This window comes from Lissotriton helveticus, chromosome 6, assembly GCF_964261635.1.
Source record: "Lissotriton helveticus chromosome 6, aLisHel1.1, whole genome shotgun sequence".
NCBI lineage: Eukaryota > Metazoa > Chordata > Amphibia > Caudata > Salamandridae > Lissotriton > Lissotriton helveticus.
The window spans coordinates 1,821,504,334-1,821,525,303 of NC_136067.1; the positions used below are offsets into that span (position 1 = coordinate 1,821,504,334).

Genomic DNA, 20,970 nt, shown 5'->3' on the forward strand with positions numbered 1-20,970 from the left:
GAATGAGCCCTTATACCCTCCTTACCAGCCAAAGAGTAGCAGATCTTTATGCAGAGGACAATCCATCTCGACAAAGTTCTTTTATGGACCGCTCTTCCTTTCTTGCAGCCAGCAAAACCAATGAAAAGCTGGTCATCCAAACGAAAGTCTTTAGATCTGTCCAAGTAAAAGGACACCGCCCTTTTGGGGTCCAGACAGTGCAACCTCTCCTCATCCTTAGAAGGGTGTGGGGGAGGATAGAAGGTAGGAAGGGTAATGGATTGACCAAGGTGGAAAGGAGTCACCACCTTAGGCAGAAAAGCAGCCCTGGTCCTAAGAACCATTCTATCAGCATGAATGGTCAAGAAAGGGGGCTTGTAACTAAGAGCTTGAAGCTCACTTACCCTCCTTGCCGAGGTTATTGCAACGAGGAAGACTGTTTTAAAAGTCAGAAGCCTCATAGGACATTTGTGAAGAGGCTCAAAGGGAGCACCCATCAGAAAGGTCAAAACAAGATTTAAGTCCCACAGAGGCACAATAAAAGGAGTAGGAGGGAACTTATTTGTGAGGCCCTTCAAAAACCTTAAAACTACAGGAGATTTAAAAAAAGATGGCTGGTCAGGCAAACAAAGAAATGCCGACAGCGCTGAAAGATAGCCCTTCACTGTGGCAACAGCAAGCCCCTGTTGCGCCAGAGAAAGAGCAAACTGAAGAACATCAGACAAACGGGCTCTCAAAGGGTCAATAGATTTTTCCCCACACCACGTGACAAATTTCGACCATCTATAAGAATAGATAGACTTAGTGGAGTCACGCCTGACCGACAAGATGACATCCACCACGTCAGGCGGGAGAGAAAAGGAATTCAGGTTGCCCCGTTCAATCTCCAGGCATGAAGGTGTAATGTCTGGAGGTGGGGGTGTAGAACCTGCCCCTCCATCTGAGAGAGGAGGTCTGCCCTGAGAGGGAGACGGAGTGGCGGGGTGAGAGGAGAGGTGTAGAAGATCTGTATACCACACCCTTCTTGGCCAGTCCGGGGCGACCAATATGACTTGGGCCCGGTCTTGGCGAATCTTCCTCAGAACCCGAGGAATCAAAGGTATGGGGGGAAACGCGTAAAGGAGTTGATCTCTCCAACTCAACAGAAACGCGTCCCCCAAGGCTCCTTGCATCGGAAACTGGAGACTGCAGAATGACAGGCAGTGAGCATTCTCGCGAGTGGTGAACAGGTCCACCCGAGGAGTCCCCCACGTCCGAAAGATGTGACGAACCACCTCCGGGTGAAGCCTCCACTCGTGGTCGGCAGAGAACTGCCGACAGACTGTCTGCACGAACGTTCAGAACTCCGGCCAGATGATTTGCCATCAGACAAATCTGATGGTCCTGAACCCAGGACCAGAGACGCAGAGCCTCTCTGCAGAGACACTGTGACCCCACTTCTCCCCGTTTGTTGATGTACCACATCGCGGTCGTGTTGTCCGTCAGGACCTGGACCGAACGATCTGAAAGGGAAGGGAGGAAGGCCTTGAGCGCCAAACGTATCGCCCGCAATTCTAGAAGGTTGATGTGAAGCAACCTTTCCTCTGGAGACCAAAGACCCTTGACCTCCAGATCCTCTAGATGAGCACTCCACCGTAGAGTGGATGCATCTGTTATCACTGTGGCCACCGGAGGAGGCAACTGAAAAGGCTTCCCTTGAGACAGGTTGCCTTCCACGCCCCACCAAGACAGATCCGAAGCAGCTTCTCTGGAGATCCTCACTGACTCCCTGAGATCTCCGTTGTGCTGATACCACTGCCTGCGGAGGCACCACTGGAGCGCCCTCATGTGCCAGCGTGCATGGTTGACCAACAGAATGCATGAAGCCATAAGACCGAGCAGGCGAAGGACCTTCAGGACCGGAAGACCGCTCCATTGTAAAATAAAGGAATCATTTCCTGTATGTCGCGAATCCTTTGAGGAGGAGGGAATGCACGACATACAGTTGTGTCCAGTACAGCACCTATGAACAGGTTGCGCTGGGAGGGCACCAGGTGAGACTTGGGTACATTTATCGAAAAACCCAACCTGTACAACAACCGGGTTGACTCTCGCAGATGATGGAGCACTATCTCTGATGACTCTGCTTTGATCAGCCAGTCGTCCAAATAAGGGAATACAGGAATCCCTGACCTTCTGAGATGCGCCGCCACCACTGCCATCACCTTGGTGAAGACTCGAGGCGCAGTAGTAAGCCCAAACGGAAGGACTGCAAACTGATAGTGTTGCGATCCCACCGTAAAACGGAGACACTTCCTGTGCGACTTCAGGATGGGGATGTGAAAGTACACATCCTGCAAGTCGAGCGACACCATCCAGTCTTCTTCCAGCAGTGCCTGAAGAACCTGAGCAAGGGTGAGCATCTTGAATTTCTCTTGCTTCAGATAAAAATTCAAGATCCTGAGATCCAGGATTGGACGAAGCCTGCCATCCTTTTTGGGAATCAGGAAATACAGGGAGTAGCATCCCTGGCCCCTTTCCTGCTCTGGGACCACCTCTATCGTACCTTTTCTTAATAGAGTTTGAAGTTCCTCCTGTAGGAGTAACAGATGTTCCTCTGAGCAATATCCCTGGCAAGGAGGGTAATTGGGAGGGAATTCCCGAAAGGGAAGGGCATACCCATTTTCTACGAGATTGAGAACCCAAAGATCTGATGTAACCGATTCCCAATCTCGTAGAAAGTGGGTAAGCCGACCCCCCACCGGACCCACATGATCCTGAATGGCAGATCTAGGGCTGCTTTTCTGAGGCAGGGGGATTAGAGGAAGTGGAAGAGGAAGAGGCCTGATGTCCACGAGGACGTGATCTTTGCTTTCCTCTGTACGACCTGTACAAGGAATTTTGTTGCTGCTGCTGTTGTTGTTGTTGCTGCTGACCTTGTCGGTAATTCCGAAAGGAAGAGCGACCAAAACCCCTGAAACTCTTGTTGGTCGAAGAGCTCCTTATCTGAAGACCTAAAGATTTAGCACTTGCCCTACTGTCTTTAAATCTCTCAAGGGCTGCATCAGCTTTCTTCCCAAAGAGGCCAGACCCATCAAAAGGAAGATCCAATAAGGTCGCCTGAACATCCGCTGAAAAGTCTGAGGATTTCAGCCAAGCTGCTCTTCTAGTGGCGACAGCAGTACCCATCATACGTGCCACAGAGTCTGCAGTGTCCAAACCAATTTGAATAACCTGGCGAGCTGCTGCTTGCGCATCTGAGATCACCTCCTCAAAATCTTTTCTGCTGGCATCAGGAACTTTAGGAGTTAGAACCCGCACAGAATCCATAAGGGCATGTACATATCTCCCCATCAGACAAGTGGCATTAGTTGACTTCAAAGCCATGCTTGCCGAGGAGAAGGTCTTTTTAGCCACCTGATCTTGTTTCTTTTCCTCCTTTTCATAAGGAACCTGGGGAAAGCAACTTACATTCTTCTTAGAGCAAGCAGCTTGAATGACTAAACTCTCTGGTGAAGGATGAGAAGTCAAAAAAGCAGGGTCCTCAGGTGCAACCCTGTACCTCCTTGCCACACTCTTGGAAACTGCAGAATTTGACAGTGGTTTCTTCCAAACTTCCAAAATGGGCTCTGTCAAGGCGTCATTAAACAGAAGTAACGGTTCTATTACAGAACTAGGAGAATGTAAAACCTCAGTCAGAAGATTGGACTTAAACTCCACTGTAGGTAAAGTTAATTTAAGAAGATCTGCCGCCTTCCTCATAACCATATGGTTAGGTTGGACATCCTTAGAAGGTGCATCAGAGCTTGAAGGTAATTCCCACTCTGGGGAGAAATCAAGACTACTAGCATCAGCCAGCTCATCAAAACTATCTTCATCCCATTCACCTTCTTCTAAATCAGGATGAGATTCCATATATCTTCTTTCCTCCAAAAGGCGTTGTGCTTCCCTTCTGGACCTCTCCTTCACACGTTTTGCAGTCGGATCCACCAACGGCTCCGACGGAGCCGGGTCCGACGTCGGCATCGAATCCGAAGGTTTAGTCGGATGTTCTCGAGGTCGCTCTGGAGCGGGTGACGTCGGAATCGGCGGCCTCGGTGGAGCCAGAAATTGCCAAGGCGGCGTCGGGGCTGGCATAAAAGGTGCAGGAGGATAGGAGTGAGGAACTCCTAGATTGAAAGCCAGCGGACCCATGGGACCAGAAGGTGCACCAGAGGGGTACCATGCCCTTGAAAAGACACCATACATAGCATTAAGAAATGCAGATGGATCTTGTCCTGGGGTTGGAAATGGAGGTTGGAAACCCTCAGGCTGTTCTTGTGGAGTAATCGGATTCGGCTCTTCGGTAGGCGCAGAATCCACATCCACTCGAATCTCTTCTTCGTCATGGGCCGAGGACGGCGCCGGAGACGGATTGGGAGCCGGAGTCAGTGATTGAACACGCGACTCCGAAGGTGAGGCCTCACCTTCCGGTTCAGAGACATCCATAGTAACCACCTTAGAGCGTACCTTCTTCGGTGACTTCGATCTCGAATCCGACTCATTACCAGAACGACGTCGAGATTCATGTCTCCTCTTCTTATGTTTTTTCTTCGACTTCGAAGTATGATCCGAAGCCGACCTCGAAGACGACTCCTCTCGAGATCTAGACCTCGACCTCGATCTTTCTCTTCGAGAACGAGACCTCGATGTCCTCCCTTTACCAGCTTTTAATTCTGCCACCAGGAGTTTGGCCTCTCTTTCCCTCAGAGATTTCGGGTTCATCTTCCGACAAGAGGAACAACTATCGACGTCGTGGTCGGAGCTCAAGCACCAGATGCAGTCTTCGTGCGGGTTGGTAATCGACATCATTTTGCCGCATTCTCTGCAGGGCTTGAAGCCGGTCTTCTTGGTTGACATTTTCGAAGAGACAGGATACAAAGAAGCGGAAAATAGAAACAAAAAAGGCAACAAAGTACCAGTAGGCTACAGAGATTCCGATAACCGTTAGCGTCGACGACGCGGAAAAAAGGGAACTGATGTCATCACGCCGGCGTGGGCCTATTATAGGCGTCGGTGACGTCAGCGGAGTCGTGAGCGATGTCGTGTCTCTATGACGTCCGAATCCACGTCGGCGCGAGGCTACAAAAAGAATTTCCGAATGTTGCTGACGCAAGGGGATATTCACATAGTGAGGAATCCACACGGCAGATGTATCTATCAGAAAAGGTGGTCCATGGCAGCAAGAAATTCTTGCACCTGTTCGGGAGTCGCCGACGAACCAGGGTAGGGCGGGTAGACCGTGGAACTCCCAGGTTCCAGAGGAGCTGCAGCAGCGGAGCTCCTGTCTCCCTCGTCTGCCTCCGAGGAGTGACAGGGGAACATCGGAGAGTGAACACGCTTCTTCGACTTCTTTTTATGATGTCGCTTACTAGAATCCGAAGGCGAAGACTTGGAGCTTGAGGAGCGACGGCTCCGATCCAGCGAGCGGCCCCGGGAACGGCCCATAGACCCGGAGCGGTGGTGGGACGAATGCCGGACCTCCAGCAATTTCCAGTGCCGCTCCCTCAAGACCTTCGGGGCCATGGCTCGACAGTCCCGGGAGTCGTGATCAGTCTCCAGGCACTAGAGGCAAACATCGTGGGGGTCAGCCACCGATATACTATGGCTGCAGGCCCCACAGGACTTAAAACCAGGCATCACTACGTGCACCAGGAGAAAAAAGGGGGGAGACAAAAGTCTCAAATAGTAGTCAAAAAGTGACTAAGGTACGTGCTCAATCCGGATTTGCGCTTGCTGGCGCGGAAAAAGAACAACTGACATCAGCGCGCATGGGTGGCGCCTAAGTAGTCTCCATGACGTCATCTCGGCGCTTACGACGCCAGTGATGGACGCGGAGCCACAGGATGCCACCTACTGACGGGCAGGGGTACTGGTACTGTTAGGTGCCGATCCAGATCCGGGTTGTCGCGGATAAGAATGGGGCTGGAGCTGCTGAGGGGGGCGACAGCAGCATCAGGAGTCTCGGCAATGGGGCTGTGCTGAAGGTCAGAGTGGCGTGACCGGCGTCGGTCCGGACCCACCACCAGATCCAAGGGGACATCGGCGCAGGGTCCGGAACCTCTGGCACGGAACCCGATGGAGTCCCTTGGGGGCCGGAGGGCGCACCAGGAGGATTAGGCTACCCAAATATGAGGCACATGGCATCATAAAATTCTTTGAGCTGGGCAGGGATCGCTCCGGCACCCAGGAAGGCAGGAAAGCACGGGACCAACCCAGGCGCAGGTTCTGAAGAACGAGGACTAGAGCACTGAGTCTCATCCGTCACATTGGATGAAACCGGACTTACCTGATGACTTCAAGTGGGAGGATAAGGTCTTAGGTCTCCCGGAGTGGTGCCCGGATCTTCCTCTTGACCAGGACAGAGAACAAGACCTCTGGGGTGAACGATGCAGTGCTGAGCGACAGGCTGCAAGCAGCTGTAGGAATCGCTCCCTCAAAGTTTTCGGACCCATGGCCCGGCAGTCGGAGCACGACTCCGAGTCGTGGGTGTGCTCCTGGTTGTGCTCCAGGCACCAAAGACAAATCAAGTGTGGATCCGTCACTGACATGGCGCAGTGGCAGGCACCGCACGGTTTGACTCCAGAAGTCTTCTTTGACATGTTGGAAAATACCTATAGACCAAAAAAGTAGGGTTAGCTCTCTTCACAGATCTGCGCTGGCTGGTGCAGTAAGAAAAAAACTAAGGTCAATGCGCCAAAGTGGTACATGTATAGGCAACGTGCATGTCACAACGGCAGAGAAGACGCCAATAATGTTGCGAGGAGCAGACTAATGGAACCTACCGGCGCGCAAGGGCATTGATCGAAGAAAAATCCTCCAGATCCAGTCTGATACCTTGGAAATTCATAGGTAAAGAATCTGTGGACAGATGTCTCTACTGTAGGAAGGTGGATACCTGACTATGGTTACCCCAGATTTTTTGCCTAGTGTTTAGCTGGTTTTCGACTTAGTTGGCCAGGGATCCTGCTAATCAGGGCCCCAGGCTATCTGCTCTCACTGTAAAAATGGACTCCATGTACTCTAGGTACATCTCCAATTGGATATTGGGTCACCTTATGACCCCCTGTATAGTGTACTATAGGTACCCAGGGCATAGGTGCATCCAAGGCCTACCAGGGGCTGCAGCATATATTATGCCACCCCTGGCTGGCCACCTAAATTGACACAACTGGCTGATCACTCAGCTGGGGCAAGGTCGTGTAATCACCCCTTGCTTAGGTATAGTATTCCTATACCTACCTTATATATAGACACATAATAACCTATAAGTCACTCCTATGGCAATCCTTAACAATCCTGGAGGTAGAGTGCTTGGTTATGTGTGAAATGGCGCTCTAGCATGAGCTGAGCCTGTCTGCAGCTTTTGGAAAAATGTCATTATAGCTGTTCTATGATATTGCCATACCATATACTCTTAAGTGTATTATAATCCCTGCGGTTAATGCTAACTTTGGTTTGGCTTTATCTCAACATGTCGTGTAAGGTGTCAACCGCTTTGGAATACTACCCCCTCGCCAATTCTGGCGAGGGGGTAGCATTCAACCCTTCTAGAGGGAGAAGACATGTTGAAACTTCTGTACCCGGTTAAAGTTAACCAGAGCCCCATCATCACAAAATGGATGCTGCTGCCACAGACACAAGTCTGACCTCCTGCTGCTGGGAGTCCTTCCAGCGAGGGAGGCCTGGACAATAGGTTTCCTGCCTGGAGAGGTGCGAGCACCACCCCAGACAGGATTTTGTGTATTGGACAGGGAGGGCTGAATAGAATGAGACATGCCTGGGGCACACTAGGTGCTCCATGCATACCCCAGTTTAAACCGGTTGCTGGGGCACTCCAGCCCCAGCTCTGGCGCGAAACTGCGCAAAGGAAAGGTGGTTTAACCACCCCCCTTCCTGGTCCCACCCATAGGAGGGACCTAGTGAGTAAACCAGCCCCCTTTAGTAGTATAAAGATAGGAGCTGACCCAGGAGACTTTAGATTTGATCCTGAACTGAAACTTGAAACGAAACTCTGGACCCTTCGACATTCAAGCGACTTGAAGACTGAAGAATCTCCCTTGTGGCCAAGGAGTGACCAACCTGGGAAACCAGGCACCATCCAGCAACTCGACGGCTTGCTTTGTCCCTGTTCCCGCCGGAACTCGAGCGCAGAGCCTGACAAGACCTCGACTCCAGGACTCCTCTGACCCCACTGCACGACTCCAGCACAGCTGAGCTCCGTAGAAGGCATCGGGATCCGTGGAACCAGGCAACTTGGAAAGTCTTTAACTTGCTAACAGCGTAGCTCCTGAGGCATTCTCGAAGCTGTGCACTGGGGACTGAGACACCCCGACACCGAGCTCCACCTGCACCGAAGACCAGCCCTCCACACTCCAAGAGATCTGCGTGGGGCCCTTCTGTTTGTGTTCTGCTCCACGCGTTGTCCGGTTGCTGGCCCGTTGGCTAGTAGCCCTCTAACGACGACCCTTGTGAAAATCCATCGCTGGTCTGGTTGCTCCAGACTGGCACTTGCTTTCCTGAAAAGGTGAAGTACCTCAGACCCTCCTGGTCTGCACCAGAAGCTCCTTGTGTATCCTGCGTGGGTTGCCTTTGCTTAAGCTTGTTGGCTCCAATCTTGAAGTCGACCCCTCCATCTGCGAGAACCTTCGTGGGACAGCGCCTCTCCAGCACCTGGTCGTCCTCGGCGCCTCCTGGTCCGCGTGACTGCAACAACAAGCTTCACATCCGCACCTGATTGCTCCTCGACGACGTCTGGTTCCACCCTGGTTCCACCCGGTCACTGGCTAGTGACCTAGACTCTGTACCCTCTGCTTTCAGGTCCTCTTCATCCTAGATCCACCCTTGGATCCACCCGGACATCTTCCTCCTGGTCGCCTGCAGCATCTTTCTTCAAGGCTCCATTGAGAACAACGACGAAACCCGACACACTTTGACACCTATGCACCCGCAGCCCGTGGGTGAGGTAACGCGAGTACTTCGGTGCTCCAGTAGGGATTGACTATCCTAGTGTCCAGATTTACTAGTTGTTTCCTCCTAGCTAGACCGGAAGTGTCCTAAATCTTCATTTACTTACCTTCTAAGTTCCCATTGACTTAACATTGACTCCCGCGTGTGTGTAAAGACACTGCACGCGCCGCCTGTGGACCTCCTACTCCTAACCTAAGGGTCAGATAGTGTAGCCCCAGCGATTCTCTAGGCCTTCTCCTTTCCCAAGTCGTGGTTCTTATACCACTTACTTAGTATATGGTTTTACGCGCCCCTAGGACCTAACTGTAAAAAGTGCTATTTAAAGTATTTCTAAGTGTAACTTGTTATGTGCTTTTGCCTCTGACCTCATAAAGAGTTCAGAGGAGTGTGTTAGTGAATAAATACATATATATTTTATATATATCCTGTGTGGTGTCCTTCCATTTGATTTTCAAGGGGTTACATATGGTAAAACAGCTGGCTTTACACGCCCTCAAGAGTCTTTTAGCCTAAGACTGTTCTGTCCACGCTACCACTAGGATAGCTGGTCTATACGGTTGACTTACAACCATCACCATAAGGGTTGTTTGGACTGGTGCAAGGTGCTCACTAGAATAGTGAACATCATATACCAGGCCAACTTCTCACATCTACAAGATACATCTTCTTTCCTAAGGTATCCAGAGCCTCTTGGGTTCCCATTTCGGTTGAGTGGTAGGAAATGTGGAAGGATTTAGTTTGGAAGTGGAGGCTGGTGCCACCAAGCTCTCCAGGGTGGAGTGTTGGGTGAAGAAGTGTGGGTCCCCTGCGGCAGGCGATGGAGGAGGCCATTTGTCCTATTCACAGGAGCCCCTGTGCAGGGCTTGGAGCAGGCCCCGAGTAGGACTTCCGTGAGGACTTCATTGAAAGGAAGAAGCGGTTCGGAAGCAGTGACTTCCGGCTGAAGCATCACTGTCAAGATGTTTGTCTTGACAGCCACGGAGGGAAGCTGAAGGTCCAGGACCTCAGCAGCCCTCTTCAGCTCCACTGCAAATGATGCTCCTTCCTCTCTAGCCAAGATAGGAGGAGAGACCAAGCCAGTATTGGGGCTGTGTTCAGTCTACGGGCATCTGTCAAATTCAGGCGCTGGTATTCATGAGGGTCCAGCTGCTCTTCCCACTTTTCCACAAGTCCGAGCCCATAGGAACCGTGCTCAGGCTCTGGCCTGGATACAATTCTTCCAGTCAGCGGCGGCATCGGAAGATGCCCAACCAGCTCTGTGTCGTAGTGAAGGATAAGAATGGGGGCAGTGCCGGCAGTGGGACCGGCACAGAAGGGGGTCAAGCTGGCTGGACCGGTGTTTGTCCAGATCCGTCCATGGATCCAATGGGCCCCAACTAGCTCCAGGGACAAACCCGCAGATGAAAAACTAGTAGGGGGTCCTCCCAACCCTGCGGGTCCCGAGGGCACATCAAGGGGGACGGGCTGCTCAAATATGAGGTGAATGGCCTCATAAAAGTCAAGAAGTTGGGCGAGGGTTGCTCTGGATCCAAGAAAATTGGGGAAGTGTGGAGACATCCCAGGCGTAGGCTCAACTGCAGACTCAGGCCTTGAATGCCGATGTTCCCTTGTCTCATTGGATGACTTCAACAGACGGGCCCAAGTCAAATACCTATTTGGCTTTCTATTTTTCTTCTATTTGTGGTTCGTAACAATGTCCGGACCACTTCGACAAAGATCAATGGCTCAGCTACCGCTCCTGGGTCCTTCTTCTCTACTGAGATCAAGAACGTTGCAGTCTCTTACGTCCAGTGGCAAGGAGCTTGAAGGAGCACTCCTTCCAGGCCTTGGGGTGCATGGTGCCACAAATGGCGCAGGTCTTGGCATCGGGGTCGCGTTTGAGAGTACAGAGGCAGACAAGGTGTGGGTCTGTCACCAACATTTGCCAGTGACAGGACCCAACGGGCCTAAAACCAACCTTCTTCGTAGACATGCCTCCCACACCAGCAGACAATGTCTCAAAAAAAGGTCACTCAAAAAGTGACATCAGCGAGCTGGAGTGACCCTTATATAGGCACCACGCATTGTCACTTCCGGCGCAGACAATGGCGATCCCACGCAGAGCCGAATGACGCCACCTAGGGTACCGCTCACAAAAAGAATTCTTGATCCAGGCAGACGCCTGGGGAAAGTTCTAAGGTAAGAAATCTGCGGCTAGAAGTTTCTATGAGACATACAGACAGAAAAATCATAAGCACGGTTTAAAATTTATAATTTTTTAACAAAATAGTTGTTCTAAAATAGCTTCACTGATATAGTAATCAAATCATAAACATTCCCAACCAAGCAACGTACTAACCTGAGAAAGATGCCGACACCGGATCCACAAGTGTATGTATGTGCAGTACACGCACCAACATCATCTCCGTCCACCTCTGTCTGGCAGCAATAACTTTGTGAGCACAGCATGGTTCCACAAACAAGGCACAATGTTGGTGCCCGACCTTTGTCACCACCTGATTTCGGACACCTTTGGCAGAAACCAAAGTAAAAGTTAGTCTCGGTTTATTAAAAGTCACCATTCAAAGGTAAAGAATGACATTGAATAATAATAGAACCACATGAAACAGAACTATAAAGTAACGAGAATGAATTCAGAGAAGCAAGAGTAGGAGGTGAATATAGTGAATTAACTGCAAAACAATATGATACATTTCAACTATTTCTCATGTTGTTGAGAAAATGATTGGAGACAGGGCCACATTGTTATAATTTTAAATAAACACAAGAAAGGTAACTCCCCAATAAAGAGAAAGTAAATAACCCAACATCTTTTAACCATGTTCTCTTGTATGTCATTTAGGCCTGCAAGGCCAAAAGAATTAAACATGAACACCCCTTCTGTACTGTGATAGGGGCCTTGCCATTCACTTCTTCGAATGGTACTACTGGGCATCTTGACTGTTGATTTCATCCCAGTTCAACAGAACCACCCTCCTCCCAGTACTATTACTGCATAAGTGGAAACATTCAGAACTACGCGGCCAGAACCATGGGTTCTGGAAGCCCGCAAGTATAACTACGCTTGCCCGAACAATGTATTTTACGAAACCACGCATACGGTTTTAGAGCTCGGGTAGGGGGTCATCAGGGTACTTTTAAGGAGTCGGTGAGGTTTTAGGGCTCAGGGCAGGAGGAAGGGGTTGGTGTAGCTTTAAGGACTGGGTTTGAGGGTAATATTTAAGGAATGGTCTGTTATTAGGGCTCAGGGTGGGGGGCTGGTAGGGGGTTTGTAATTTAGGACTCAGGGTGGGGATCCAGGTAGGGGGTTTGTAATTTAGGGTTTTGTGCTGGGGGAAGGTGGGGGGGTTGTAATTTAGGGAGTAGTGCTGGGGGGCTTGTAATTTAGGGCTTAGCGCGGGGGGGCAGGTGGGGCGTTTGTAATTTATGGCTCAGGGCATCTAGGGCGTTTGTGATTAAGGGCGGGGGGAACGTAGGTGGTTTGTAATTTAGGGCTTAGGCCGGGGGGGGGGGGGTCAGAGTAGTGGCGAACTTAGCTACTCATACACCCTTACCGTTTATGCCTTTACCATGAAATTGCATGGCAAAGGCATGCTTGGTAAAGGAATGTGTGGTTAGGTCACATTCGTGGTTCGGTTACGTGGTAGAGGCATGCATGGTTGAGCCTTGCGTGCCTCTATCATACCACCCTGCATAAGGTTTGATATACAGGTACCTCCATCACACACACAGACCCACTGCTTTGCTTACTGCCGAAACAAGCCTCCAGTTACACTGGTCTGGTAGAATCTGTCCTCCCACCAAGATATAGAGTACTTCCTAAAAATATTTGACTGTTGGTATTAAGGCAGGACCTTGAAAGCAAAAGTACTTACCTTTGCTAACAATCTTTCTGGTGGGTACTTGTAGGAAAGTGCACCTTTTTGCATGGCTACCCCCCACTTTTTGGCTGATATCTGTTGCAACCTGACTTAATGTGCCCGGGGCCCCTGCCAATCAGAGCCTGGTCGTAGATGGAACTGGCCAGTAGGGCTAGGGCAAAAGCACTTGGTGTCCTCTTCTTCCTGGGTCAGCACGGCTCTTCGGTCCTTCTTTCTTCCTAGAATCTGAGAAGGCAAGACTGTACCTTTGTAACCACAATTGGCACATCTCTGGCTACAGGTAAGCCCCCCCTTGTAAAAGGTACCAACGGCACTGTGACCAGGGAATCCCTTAAGGGCTGCAGCACCTATTGTGCCACCCTTAGAAGCCCTGTACCTTCATCCCCACACACTGCTATTGCAGGCTGCGTATTTTGGTGCAGAGAAAAGCGAAGAGTCGAAGTGGCATACATCCCTTTGTACCATATCACAGGGCTGATAGTTTTTGGAATTCTGGGATTACCAACAGGGAGTGGGATGATTGGCCAGGAGAAATATTGATAGCCCTCCTCCAGTAAAACAAACACCATTCTCTTTTTTCTAGTTCCCTTTTCTTCCCTCTTTGCCCCTCTTCACCCTCCTCCCCCGCCTCCTACATATATATACTTGTACTCTAAGGGTTGGGGTTGGTGTTCTCCCCTTATCAAGATACCTTTGTGGAGAGCGCTGGTGTTATTCACCACAGGGATCAGGCTTTTTGGTGTACGATTCATATAAAAATGCATCAGAACATGAATGACACACGAGACTGGGACTTTTGGAGCCCTGTGGAGTACGCTTTCCTTGGCTGTCTGCTCGAATAACTAAGTATACGTAGATAGCCTGGCCAGCGAGGATATTGGATGGGAAGGGACTCTACCTCCCAGCAGCCCTTCACGTATTGACGCATTAACGCCGCCACGTCATGACGGCCGCGTGAGGGTGGGTGTGCCCGGTAACCTAGTTGAAAAATGGAGCCGCCCGACGCTAGGTACACTGCGCAGCGATCCAGGAGCAGGCACATTTAGAGGGGACATCCTACGGAACAGTAAGGAGTATCATTGTGCAGGCGAAGGGGGGCCTTAACTCTACCGCTTTGTAATAGGGCGTCACGTCCTGGGATACTCGGCTGGTAGTAGATATGCGATCTGCATGGGAAACCTTGTTTGGATGCAAAAAACGATTCTCCGACATCCATTCACGTTAGATTTAACGGTTCCCCGCCTTTTCTTTTTTTTATTTCTTTTCATTTGAATACAGGTTGTGTTCTTTGGAATCCTCCCTGCCAGGCGCCATTTCGAGTTTAAAACATTGATAAACTCGGTGAGTACGCCATGTAAGTCAGGTACAGATGGCTGCAATTTTCATCAGCTCAGATGCATGCCGTTTTTGTGATTTACTGTAGGAGGTTGTGCAATTTTAAGGGGGGTGTGGTAACCTCTCATGCAGCAATATATTTTAACTAACATTTTTTACGGTTATCCGTTCATAGCATTGAAGTAGTGGTTGGTTTCATGAGCCACCCCAGGGGTCTGTTTAATTTAATAGCCCCATTATCTTTGTTACTGAGGGGGACATCGTATACACACAAGACGGGTGGATACCTTCTAAGGTGTCCAATAACATGCATGATACATGTATGCATACGATTTATTGTGCTTCTTTCTAGTTTTTGCATCCCGTGATGGCGGGAATTTCCTCCACACGTCTTGATCGATTTATGATCTAGAGAAATCTTTTTGACCACCTATTGGCCGGACTGAGGTTAGGTGGGCACCAGGACTGGGAGAGATAGACGTCCTGAAGAAGACCAGGGTGACCACTTTGGCACAGTAAGTCGGTCGAAACCTGTTGGCACAAGCAGTACAAGGAGGGGTGTTGTGAGAACGTAATATTTTCCCGTAACCCGGCCCATCCTTCACATTTTTAATCCTGGATGTGGAACCTACAAATAAAGGTTCATATGGTATCCACAAGCCAGTTTTAAAGCACATTCTCATGCTGCACTTTGTTCTATCACTATACCCAGTCACAGGGTGATATTCACTGTTCTATCACTGTATTCGTCACGTTTGTGTTGTGTCTTGTAATTGTGTCTTGTTTTGTCTTTTTTGTTTTTCCCGCTACCCTATGCTCCGCCCTGAGCGAGGCTAAGCCAGGGCGTTTCGTAAGCAGACCCGATGATGAAGCATGTCACACGCTTTTGTGTGTGGGTGTGGGCAGTTTTCAAAACAGATTTGTTTTGTCTGTTTTGTGTTGTTCTGTTGCATATATATATTTTTTTTTTGTTCTCCCTGTAGGAGAGTAGGGTCTGCTTCCTATGGTCACTCCCACTTTTTGCTTTTGCTTGTCTGGTTTTCGACTTAGATTTGACTGTGGGCCTGCCAATCAGACCCACAGCCCACAGTCTCTCTAAATTTACACCATGTACTCTAGGTACATACACAATTGGGAATTGGTTCACCTTGTCAGCCCCTGTATAAGTGTACCCTAGGTACTCAGTGCATAGGTGTAACCAAGGCCTACCAGGGGCTGCAGCATGTATTATGCCACCCCTGGCTGGCCACTCAAATAGACACAACTGGCTGATCACTCAGCTGGGGCAAGGTTGTGTAATCCCCCTTGCTTAGGTATGGTATTGCTATACCTACTTATATATAGACACATAGTAACCTATAAGTCACTCCTATGGCAGCCTTAACAATCCTGGAGGCAGAGTGCTTGGTAAGTGTGAGATGGTGCTCTAGCATGAGCTGAGCCTGTCTGCAGCTTTCGGAACCATGTCCTTATAGCGGTTCTATGATATTGCCATACCATTGACTCTTAAGTGCATTATGAACCTCGCGGTTAAATGCTAACTCTGGTTTGGCTTTATCAAAACATGTTGTGTAAGGTGTCATACTCTTTGGAATACTACCCCCTCGCCAATTCTGGCGACGGGGGTAGCATTCCACCCTTCTAGAGGGAGAAGACATGTTGTTGCTGACTATCCCGGTTAAAGTTAACCAGAGCCCCCATCGTCACAAAATGGACGCTGCTGCCACGACACAAGTCTGACCTCCTGCTGCTGGGAGTCCTTCCCGTCACGGAGGTTTGGACAATATGTTTCCTGCCTGGGGAGGTGCGAGCACCACCCCAGACAGGACTTTGTGTATTGGGACAGGGAGGGCTGAATAGAATGAGACACTGCCTGGAGCACACTAGGTGCTCCATGCATACCCCAGTTCAAACCGGTTGCTGGGGCACTCCAGCCCCAGCTCTGGTGCGACACTGGACAAAGGAGAGGGGTGTAACCACCCCCTTCCTGGTCCCACCCATAGGAGGGACCTAGTAAGTAATCCAGCCCCTTTTAGTTGTATAAAGGTAGGAGCGGAGTCCTGAGACTTTAGATTAATCCTGAATTGAAACTTGACAAGAAAACTCTGGACTTTCGACATTCTGCTGAAGCTGAAGACTAAAGAATCTCCCTTGTGGCCAAGAAGTGACCACCCTGGGCAACCAAGCACCATCCAGCAAATCAACGGCTTGCTTTGTCGACGTTCCCGCCGGAACCCGAGCACAGAGCCTGACAAGACCCAGAATTCCCGACCTCTCTGACCCTCTCTTCACGACTGCAGCATAGCTGGGATCCGTGGAGGCGACGAGACTCGTGGGACTGGACATCTTGGAAAGCCTGCAACTTGCTACCTGTGCAGCTCCTGAGGTACCCTCGAAGCTGTGCACTGGGGATTGAGAAGCTCCGATCCCGAGCTCCATCTGCGACGAAGATCAGCCCCCCCCACACTCCACGTGTTCTGCGTGGGGCCCTTCTGCTTTTGTTCTGCTCGTCGCGTTGTCCGGTTGCTGGCCCGTTGGCTAGTAGTCTCTGTGACGACAATCCTTTTGAACCACATCGCTGGTCTGGTTGCCCCAGACTAGCCCTTGCTTCCCTGCAAAGGTGAAGCACCTCAGACCTTGCTGGTCTGCACCAGAAGCCTTTGTTGTATCCTGCGTGGGTTGCCTTTGCCAAGGCTTGTTGACTCCAACCCGGAAGTCGAACCCTCCATCTGTGACATCCTTCGTGGGACAGTCCGTCTCCAGCACCTGGTCGTCTTCGACGCCTTCTGGTCCACGTGGCTGCCAAGACAAGCTTTAAGACAGCACCGGATTGCTCCTCGACGTCGTCTGGTTCCTTCCTGGTTCCACCCGGTCACTGGCTAGTGACCCAGACTCTGTCCCCTCTGCTTTCAGGTCCTCTTCATCCTCGATCCACCCTTGGATCCACCCGGACATCTTCCTCCTGGTCGCCTGCAGCCTCTTTTCTTCAGGTCTCCATAGGATCTAACGCCGAAACCCGACACATCTTCACACCTATGCACCCGCCGTCCGTGGGTGAGGTAATGCGAGTACTTCGGTGCTCCCAAGTGTATTGCCTATCCAAGTGTCTAAGTCTCTAGTTGTTTCCTCCTAGCTAAACCAGAAGTGTCCTAAATCCTTCTAAATCTAACTTCTAAGCTCCCATTGACTTTACATTGACTCCCGCGTGTGTGTAAAGACACTGCACGCGCCGCCTGTGGGCCTCTCGTAAATTGTTAAGACAGTGTAGCCCCGGCGATTCCCTAGGCCCTAGGCCTTTCCTTTTTTCGTGACGTGGTACTTATACCACTTTCTTAATATATGGTTTGCTTCGCCCCTAGGGCCTAACCGTAAATTGTGCAACTTAACGTATAATAACTAAGTGTGTTGTTATGTGCTTTGGCCTCTGATCTCATAAAGAGTTCAGAGGAGTGTGTTAGAAATAAATACATATATATTTTATATATATCCTGTGTGGTGTCCTTTCATTTGATATTTAAGGGGTTACATATGGTAAAACAGCTGGCTTTACACGCCATCAAGAGTCTTTTAGCCTAAGACTGCTCTGTCCATGCTACCACTAGGATAGCAGGTCTATGAGGTTGACTTTACAACCATCACCATAAGGGTTGTTTGGACTGGTGCAAGGTGATCACTAGAATAGTGATCATCATATACCAGGCCAACTTCTCACATTGGTGTGCAGCGGTTGGGATTAGAGCTTGCTGTTGTTTTACCACTTGTACTCTTGAGATATCATTTGAAAGATCACATAGGTACCTATAGGTACATATAAAAACAAGTCTTAGTATACTTAAGTTCTACTGAACTTAGCTGTTGTAGAGCAAAGGGCCTAGCACACCCTGACTACAACTCCTAGAGAGGTTCTGTAGAAAAACAAATAGTGTAGGTAGGTGCAACACCCCACCTCACTAGAAACCATGTCTCAGACAGTGAACCCCAGTGGTTCTCTGCCTGCAGAGGTAGATCCCTGGAGGACTGCTTCGAGATATGAAGCCTTAGCCGTCACAGAATTGAGACAACTGTGTACTTCTAGAAGGCTAAAACAGGGTTCAAATCCTACCCTCAGATTCCTGATTGAGCTCTTAGGAAAGAATGATGCTCAACAGGCACATAAGACAGGTGCTTCAGGTAGTACAGATGCTGCCCTTCCCTCCACAGATGATACTACTGATACTATTGTACCAGATGAGGAAGATGAGGTATAGGAGGAAGGTTCTGATATTGTGGTAGACAGCCAGGTCCCAGTCAGAAGACTTAGCCAGGCTAACCTAAGCATACATGGGAGTCAGTATGGGCAGCCCCCATACAGACCCCCAAGTGGGCTTAACCAGAGGCAGAGGAGAGGAAGATCCCACTCGAGGGAATCTCTCCAATCTCATGCTTCACAGGGCTCTCAGGGCCTTACTCAGAGAGAGATGACCTCTCCTCAGAGAAGGGAACATGAGGCCAGAATGAGAGAGGCTGCTCTGAGGATTGAGAGGCAAGAACTTGAAGTTGCCTTGGCCAAAGAGAAGCTTGCTCATGCTAGAGAGGACAGAGAGAGTGGGTTAGAACCCACTGGTGGCAGCAATATCCCTAAGGATAAAGATAGGTCCTATGATAATAGAAACCTAAGCAAGATTGTGCCCCCCTACAAAGAAGGGGATGACATCCACAAATGGATAACTGCTTTGGAGGGGGCCTGCAAAGTACAGCAGGTACCCCAAAGTCAGTGGGCAGCAATCTTATGGCTCTCCTTTTCAGAAAAAGGTAGAAATAAGCTTTTAACAGTTAGTGATGGGGATGCTAACAACTACACTGTCCTGAAGAGTGCTCTGATTGATGGGTTTGGCCTAACCACTGAACAATATAGGTTGTTGTTCAGGGATACCCAGAAGACACAGACTCAGGACTGGACTGATTTTGTTGATTGTGCCACTAAGGCTCTGGAAGGCTGGTTATTGGGAAGTCACGTTAAGGACTATACAGGATTGTATAATTTGATCATGAGAGAGCAAATCCTTAACAACTGTCAAAACCAGTTATTGCATCAGTACCTGATTGACTCTGATCTGACCTCTCCCCAAGAATTGGGAAAGAAGGCAGACAAATGGGTCAGAACCAGGATTAAGCAGAAAATCCAGAACCAGGGTGGTGATCAGAAAAAGGCATACCAGAAGGGTAATGAGCAGAAGCCAAAAGACCAGAAGTCTTCACCAGGCCCCCAAAAGGCACAGGGGGAGGGTAGCTCCAAAAAGAACAAACAGAAACAAGAAGGTCCAAAGAAGCCCTGGTGTGGATACTGTAAATCAGTCTCTCACTGGTTTAGTGAGTGCACCAAGAAGGGCACAGCACCAACCACCATTGCCCCTAAGGCAACTGTTCCCCCTAGTCCAGCTGTTAGTGGTGGTTCCCAGCAAAAGGGTGTAGTAGGGTTGACCCTGGGAACGGAGGTGGATTCTGGCCTAGTCAGAATACCCACTCAGGATGTTCTTGTCTGTGATGGGGACATAGCCATGTCCTCTACTGTAAGCCCCAGTAATCTGAGCAAGTACAGGCAGACGCCTTTAATTAATGATAAGATGGCTCAGGCCTACAGGGACACATGTGCCAGTGTCACCATGGTGACACCTAACTTTGTGGACCCTGAACAGATCATACTAGGTGAGAACTACCTAGTGACCAACGCTAGCAATGCCACTACCTCCCATAGTGTGGCAGTTGTTAACTTCTCCTGGGGAGGGATAACTGGCCTCAAACGAGTTGTTGTGAGTTCAGACCTTCCTGTAGAGTGTCTGTTAGGTAATGATCTTGAAACCTCAGTTTGGTCTGAGGTGGAGTATAGGACCTATGCAGAAATGCTGGGAATATCAGCACATGTCCTTGCTGTGACCAGGTCACAGGCCAAAAAATGCTTACCTGAACAGGTGCTGGATCCTGGAACAATGGACCAGACACCACCCAAGAGAAAGAGCAGTAGGGTTAAGGCAGTGCCTCCCCCCTGCCTCAGGTTGAGGATCAGCCCTCCCAGGAGGATGATTCTGAGATCCAAGAAGGAACTGTCCTAGAAGAGCTTGAGCCTGACCAGGTTGAGTTTCTTGGGACAGGGGGACCTTTAAGGGCAGATCTGAGGCAGGCCCAATTAGACTGTTCCTCTCTTGAACGCCTCAGACAGCAGGCTGCTGCGGAGGTTGCTGGGAATGCTCAAGGTACCCATGAAGTGTATTGGGATGATGGGTTCCATTATTCAGAGGCTAGAGACCCCAAGCCTGGTGCTTCAAGGAGGCTGGGTATACCTCTGCAATTTAGGGGCTTCCTTCTTACATTGGTCCATGATATTCCCTTAGCAGGACATCTGGGCCAGAACAAGACTTGGGACAGGCTTGTCCCTCACTTTCACTGGCCCCACATGTCAGAAGATACCAAGGAGTTTTGTCGCTCCTGTGTTACCTGCCAAGCCAGTGGCAAATCAGGTGGCACAACAAAGGCCCCCTCATACCACTGCCTGTGGTGGGGGTACCCTTTGAGAGAGAGGGGATAGACATTGTTGGACCAATGGACCCCAAAACAGCATCTGGGCACATATTTATACTGGTGGTAGTGGATCATGCCACCAGGTATCCAGAAGCTATTCTCCTGAGGACCACAACAGCTCCTGTTGTGGCAAGGGCCCTACTTGGGGTTTTCTCCAGAGTGGGGTTTCCAAAGGAGGTTGTTTCTGACAGAGGAGCAAACTTCATGTCAGGATATCTGACTGCAATGTGGA

General features: G+C 49.9%; 1 protein-coding gene across 2 annotated transcripts in view; it reads right to left on the reverse strand.

Annotated features, from left to right (window-relative positions):
• Positions 1 to 20,970, reverse strand: part of UBR2 (ubiquitin protein ligase E3 component n-recognin 2) — a 1,610,484-nt gene that overhangs the window by 103,446 nt on the left and 1,486,068 nt on the right. For both annotated transcript variants that reach the window (XM_078649714.1, XM_078649715.1), the window contains exon 45: positions 11,306 to 11,476. In XM_078649714.1, the coding sequence (XP_078505840.1) occupies positions 11,306 to 11,476 (171 nt within the window). The remainder of the gene's footprint in view (positions 1 to 11,305; positions 11,477 to 20,970) is intronic.